This window comes from Urtica dioica, chromosome 6, assembly GCF_054948205.1.
Source record: "Urtica dioica subsp. dioica isolate 48M chromosome 6, U.dioica_male_clone48M_v1_H2, whole genome shotgun sequence".
Lineage (NCBI taxonomy): Eukaryota > Viridiplantae > Streptophyta > Magnoliopsida > Rosales > Urticaceae > Urtica > Urtica dioica.
In genome coordinates this window covers 34125602-34132559 of record NC_142761.1, presented here as the reverse complement: position 1 = coordinate 34132559, position 6958 = coordinate 34125602, and the positions used below count along the sequence as shown (strand labels likewise).

The 6958-nt window shown below is 37.4% G+C and overlaps 1 protein-coding gene across 1 annotated transcript; it reads right to left on the bottom strand.

The window, feature by feature from the left end:
• Positions 1–3486: 3486 nt before the first annotated feature.
• On the bottom strand, positions 3487–5618 carry GATA1 (GATA transcription factor 1). The gene is made up of 2 exons (XM_089617710.1): positions 5112–5618; positions 3487–4347 (listed from the first exon to the last, which is right to left on the bottom strand). The coding sequence occupies exons 1-2, from the start codon at positions 5274–5276 to the stop codon at positions 3679–3681; spliced, it is 834 nt and encodes a 277-aa protein (XP_089473836.1). The 5' UTR covers positions 5277–5618; the 3' UTR covers positions 3487–3678.
• Between the last annotated feature and the right edge of the window lie 1340 nt (positions 5619–6958).

The following is a 6958-nucleotide window of genomic DNA, read 5'->3' as shown; positions in this document are numbered from 1 at the left end:
CTCTCGATCTCAGCTCCTAAAAACAAGGCAAGCACATATAGATGACTCTGTAACAATCAAGCTATCGCTAGCCTAGGAATGAATCACGGTAATTTAATTCACGCACACTAACAACCTAATCTTTCTCAATCATCAAGTTGAATTCAAAATCATGAACGAGGTCGCGAATCTCATACATGCATTAAGAGCATAATTGAATTAAGCAAAGCAAAATAGAATGAATAAATAATTCAATTATGGTGAATTTGAATCCATAACCATATTCTAGACTAGCTACACCATAGCCCTTAAGCGGATTAGTTCATGGTGTAGCGGAGAACAAAGAAGAAGAGAATAAACTATAATTCATCAAAACAAAACCCATAATAATAATCACAAAATAAAATTAACAACAAGAGTTCAAGAGAATAAGAGATGAGAATAAAAATTGTGATTGTAGCGTAAACGAGGACGAAAGGCTCTTCAAAAATCTCTCTATCTCTCCCAAACACAATTAGGAAATCAAAAATAAAATTATAAGTGTTTTTTTAGGTTACAAGAATAGTATATATAGGATTATGGGTTATTTTCGGAGCTATCTAGGCCTTTAAATGAGATCCAATGGCCAATATTCGCTCAAAAAAGTGGAATAAACACTTCAGGAATCGTTGCCGGTGCACCGCGCCGCGATGCATAACGTAATTTTCCAGGCTCTGTTCATGGCTTTCTCCGGGGTGCGCCGCGCTGGTTTTTTTTACCAGCTTTGACTTTCTCACAACTCTTTGTTTTAGGTCCATTTTGATCCTCGTTTTCTTCTAAATGACTCCCACGATGTCCCGAAAATCAATTAAGCACCCAAAACCTGAAATTCACTCTCAAAATATCAAATAACCTCAAATACACTTGAGAACGTGCCAAATTCACACTCGAGAATGATAGATTTATACCGTATAAAATGCACTCATCAATTTCCCCCAAACTTGAACCTTTGCTTCTCCTCAAGCAACACACAAACTAGATAATAAAAATAAACACACTAAAGAAGTTACGCTAAAAACAAATGGTGATTACAAAATTATCAACGTGTCAAGTGTTAGTAAATGTCTCAACCTACAAAAAATTGCCAAATCCGACTCAATCGTCATACGAAATCAAAAAGATTTAAATTGACAAAGTGACATTTGCAGAGGAGGAGGATGGTTGAACATCTCCTTGAACATATGGAGCACCAAGTACCCCTTCTATATCATTAGCATGCTTTCTAGTGAACAGCTTGGGATCGACATTGAAGCGCAAATGCTTTCTAGAAAGAGCACCATCAGAAGCCTTCAGCCAAGGATGCTGACTGATCACCATCTCATATATCAGAGAAGGAAATCCAACGGGTGGTTGACTTTTTTTGAGGCTCCATGAGCTTACAAAACTTGACCCATGAATTTGCTCACTGATGCCCTATGAAGATTTGGGAACCATTTTTTTATGGCAATGCCATAGAGCATAGAGAACTACGTGGACATCTTTGTAGAGGACAAGTTCTGATCTACCCATTCAATCTTCTCCTTCCTGGTCAACACACGAGCAATCTTGTCAAAGTCTTGCTCCCGTGAAAATCTTCCACTAAATTTGTGTGGTAGAATGAAGGCATTGACCCAGGAGAGAAGGACACTTCATTTCCTCTACTATGAGAGACCCATAGTCTAAGCTAGACTCATCTCCAAACTTCTCAAAAATGTTTGCAATCACCTCTCCGACTAGCTAGAGAGAAAACTTCTTAGAAGAAGTAACAGTGGAAAAGAGATTTACCTCCTTCATTAGAGAAACAATCAGGAACAATATACTTATCCTCAACCAAGTCTTCTCATGTATAGTTGATCTCTTGAGCATATCATCCCATCTCTCAGCAAACGACTGAGTATCAAAACAAAAAACTCTCATGTAGAAACCTTTTGAAGTAGCAGCATGGCCCTTCTTCTTTGAAGGACTCCTCTTCTTTTGGGAGGCACTGAGCACATGTTCAAGTAGAGAAGTAGGAACTTGTTCAACCTTATTTTTCTTCTTCTTTGGAAGCAATTAATTTCTTCTTGCGAAATGGATAATCTTTCTTCCTTTTGTGAGGTTCTTCTTCACTCTCGGTCTCCTCCTCATCTTGAAAGACTCTCACAGCTTCATCAGCAACATCCCTTTCTGACTCAAGGACCCTTCTCTTTGTAGGTGTCTTCTTCTTCAACTCTCCATGACTGTGACCTCTGTTGAGAATCTCCGAGAGAACAAGCTGAGAATGAACTTCTTCAGGACCATCACCAGAATGAGCTTGGACAAAATTTCAGTGGACATTCGAATCGTTTATGTTTAGGTAAGAGCGATGTCATAATCTCACTCGAGCAAAAACAATTTCAATATATGAAAATATGAAATTTAAATTTTATGATATGATATTTTCAAAAAAATTCAAATTGTTATTTGGTAATTTATATTGAAAGTTGTTATTCTTGATTTTTTTTTTTTCTGTATGGGCATTTATTGTCGGTGGATTGAACTCATGACCTCTACTTTAAAGATGGTGTGAAATTACCACTAGACCACTGATTACCACTCGATTAAATCTTTTATTGGTATAATTTCGTATTCAAATATTACCACAAAACTTTTCCACCATAGTTGTAATTTCATATATTCTTGTTTGGAGGACAAACTTAATGAAAGATATCATTTCTGACTTTTGGCCCAATTTATTGTAATTCATCCACGCCTCCCAAAGGAAACAAATTTCACAGGACTCTCGCTACTTAAAAGTCATGAAACCAAATTCACTCGTGTAATCCCAAAAGCATCGTACGTTTAACACTTTTGGCCTCATGAACTTTCTCTACCCAACTGCATTTTTATTTTCTTCGTAAAACCAACTAGAAGAAATACACATAGCTTGAAAAATACTCAAAGCTTACTTGTCTCGTGACAAACAAGTTGCCTAAGAAACTCCCTTCAAATGTTGCTTTCTGTCTCAATTGATGATTTCATAAATTAGGCTTTTGTACACATATGAAGCGTGAACCTTCTAAGGAAAGAGAGTAACCATATATTGACTACAACAAGAATTTTCCACTCGAGCAACCTAGATAAGAAAAAAGAAAAAAAAAAAGAAAAAAAAGTGATCTAATCTATTCATGGACTATAATGAGGCTTAAAATATGATCATCATCATTGTTTGTGCCTTAAGAAACTTTTATACAATATATATTATAATCTGCAAGATTTTACATTCCGAAACTCTTTTTTCACTTATATATCCACAACTACTAAAGTTAGTTGACAAAGATCAAACATAGCATACAAATCTTCCCCAATACAAAGAGAAGGAATACCAAAACTTATTAAAGAGAGAAAAAAAAAATCCAATCAACCAACCAAAATTCACCCACCCTTCCCCCCATAAAAAAAAAAAAAAAAAAAAAAAAAAAAAAAAAAAAAAAAAAAAATTCACCCCCAAATTCAAGCTGTAATTTAAAGTTTTAAACAAAATAAGTAATGACACTATTCTATTTTCTTCTTTTAATCTCAAGACAACTACAGCCACAAACCAAAAAAAACAACACACTAATAGTCAAAACTCACCTAACAATATATCTAAAACTAAAAAGTCTAATTAGACTCCCCTAATTAAAAATAAAATAAAAAAATTTAATCTTAATCTGTGACTAACTAATCATCCTTTATTTTACCAAGACCCAAGTGGGCGGCGGTGCTTAGCGGCGGCCCTTGCTTCACCCTCCTCATCTCGACGATCTTCCGGTGGGAATTCGAGTGCTGCTCCGGCGAGAATGTCGGGCTGCTCGCCGGCCTGTACTCCGGAACCAACCGGCCGGACTTGAACCGGACCCCACACGCATTGCACAGCGTCTTCGGGCCCGCGGGCCCCGCCCGCCACTGCGGTGTCTTGTCCGCCCCGCAGTGCTGGCACTTCCTCCCCGGAATCACCGCAGCCAAAACCGGCAATTTCTTCTTCTTCGCTACTTTTCCGTCCGACCTGACGGCGGCGGCGACGCCCCAGCATTGGTGGCGGCCGGGGAAGGGGAGCTCGGCGCGGCGTCCTCGGCGGCGGCGCTGGCTCCGGGCGCGACGCGGCGGAGCGGCCAGTCCGCCGAAGCAGCTGGTGAGGCTTCCGCCGGCGCTGGTGCTGCTGTTGCTGTTGCTGCTGGTGGTGACGGTGCTTCCGTCGAGCACCGAGACGGGGCTTCGGTCTTTGTTCACGGCGGAGATATCGCCGGTGGTTATCCGGTTGAGGTCTCCGGGGAGTACGCCCATGAAGGACTCCACCGCCGGGAAGGCGTCCTTGTTCGATATCCATTCAAGCTCTTCCTCCACGAGCTCCTGAAAAAATAAGCTAGTGAGTTGACTCGGACGAGTTGGCTCGGCGAAAAAAAGAATGTTTGGGGGAATGGGCAGAATTGTCTTTTTGCAACTCTGCTTTAATTTTTAATGATGAAATGACATGGGAAAATAATGAAGTTATAATTATGTTTTTTTTTTTCTTTGTTCTCATTAACATGTGGTGTGGTGGTGGTGACATTTATTTTAAGGCTATTGGCTGCGTTTGAGCAAAACAGCTCAGAATGCAAAAGTCGTGACTTGACAAGTGGATACAATAATTCAATTTTTTTTAAAAGCCTTACGTATATAAATATTTGAATATGTGTATGTGTGTATCCCCACCTCCCACCAATTGGGGCGTGGAATCACGTTGGTGTCCTTTAATTCTCTGGATTTTGTAAGCCTATTTCCGGGGACAGAATGGTCATTTCGGAAAAAACTAACACCCGTAAAATCTAAAAAGAAATGGTCAAAAAAAAAAAAACAAATCGTTTGTTTTTGTAAATGTTCGCTTCCGTTATCAAACGCAATCAAAGCGAAAAGGCGTGCGCTGTGCAGAGAGCGCTCTATCGAAAATCACCCAATCCTCATTTAATATCCTTGTCCCCCGACTCGGACGACTCGCCCGGGTCGACTCAGTCCGTTTCGTTTTATTATACCCTAAGCTGACCGAGTCGGGGATAACTCGGCCGAGTCTCGGCCGGAACCGGCCTCTGAGACAAAAGCTAAGAAAGGAAGGACAAAAGAACGAGCAAAGCACTTACATGGCTGTTCCACGGCCGTACGGAATCGGATAGGCCCATAAAAAGCCCATTGGACTTAAGCGAGGAAGCCAAGGCTCGCTTTGGGCTCACCTCTTCCTCGTCTATGTCCGACGAGAAGTTCAACAGCTCGTCCATGAAACACGTCTCAGAATCAGAGGAGTCCATTTCCAGAGAGAGAGAGAGATAAAGAGAGAGACAGGGAGAGAAACGCTTAAAGGGTACAACAAAGGAAGGGAAAAAAAAGGAGAAAAGAAAAGGGTTTTGGTTATTTCTTCAGAGAGAGAAAAATAAATTGGGTGTGTTTTTGTTTTTTTTTTAGGAAGAGGGAGAGAGAATGGTATTTTGGCTATATTATCCCCATATGCTTTTTTTGATTTGAGGGTTTTTGGGTGGGAATGAATGAACGAACGAACGAGGGGACGTAGATTTTTCACCTTTTTTTTCCTTATTTATTTCCCTCTTTTTTAACTTTTTCTTTTTGTAACGTAAATATGGAAAAGTTAGTCTGTAATTATGGTTCATGATTTTTTCCATGCCCTCCACATCGAGGTCGTTCTTATTATGCGAGTAAAAGAATGTCAAACAACAAACTCCTATGAGTCAATGTTGTCCTTGGTGGTGATTCATGATTCGGTGATGTGGCAATAGACCCAACTTTTTGCTTAATCTTGTTTTATAAGGCTTATTTGACAAATCTTGTTGTGATTTGGTTTAATTTATAAATCTCATTTTAAGCAAGCCAAAATATTTTGTTTTAAGAAATGTTACAATATATATATACAAGACATCAACTTGATTGAGATCTTTGAAAACTTATGAAAAGATTAAGAAATCATCGAGATTGTAAATGGAGCAATTATTCGAAGTTAAATGGTTTTTGTTATAAAAGAAAATCCTACTTCTTGTACGGGATCAAGTTTTAGTTGTTTTGCGCAGTAATGGAAAAATACGTGAAAAATATAAATATTTTTGTTTGAATGATCATCTAACTACATAATTTAAAAAGTTATTACCATTAATTAGTTTCGGATTTCATCTAATAGAAGGAAACATCAAAATCGGTACAATTATAAATGAAGGAATTGAACAAAATGACAAACTTCTTGAAAGGTGATCATCTGGTTGTATCTTTCAATCATTAGAAAGTTACTAAATCAATAATTTTTTTTAGGTTTCATCATAAATAAGTAAAATACGGTTATAAGTTTAGAAAATGAAGAAAAGAAATTTATTTTAGTTTCCGTAATCATCTAACTTTATTTCCAAAAAAAAAATGTGTTACATACAATTTTTTTTTTTTTCATCATTGAGAATCCGAACATTAAGATACATACTGTTTAGAGTTTAGATATCCAAAATGATAGATTTTTGCTACCATGATCATCTTACTGTATATTTGAAAAATGTGTTACCTAATCAACTTATTTCTTCGGTTTCATTAAAAGAAAGTGAAACAAGAAGATATGCACGGTTATGAGTTTATGAGTTGAAAAAATGATATATTTTTGTTTCTGTGATAATCAGATTATATACTATAGTAAATAAGTGCAGAATCAATTTCTTTCTTCATGCACATTACAAATAAGCGTAATACCGAAATTCATACTGCTATAGTTTCGAGAATTAAAATATTATAGAATCTGTGTTTTAATATTCATTTGATTGCATACTTCAAAAATTTGTAATGAAATCAATTAATAGTAATAGAACAATAATATTGCCAAGTGAAAGTTAAGCATTGTTCAGCATTTTTATAAAAATATGAAGCATCTCAACACCAACTTTAAAGAAATATTCTTCATTTTCTTTTTTTTTTTATTCAAACTTCTTCATTTTCAGTTATATTA

Excerpts from the sequence above, each read along its gene's own strand:
- GATA1 (XM_089617710.1), bottom strand. The coding sequence starts at position 5,276 with ATGGACTCCTCTGATTCTGAGACGTGTTTCATGGACGAGCTGTTGAAC. Across the intron at positions 4,348-5,111 it reads TACGGCCGTGGAACAGCCAT|GAGCTCGTGGAGGAAGAGCT; the intron begins GTAAGTGCTTTG and ends TTATTTTTTCAG.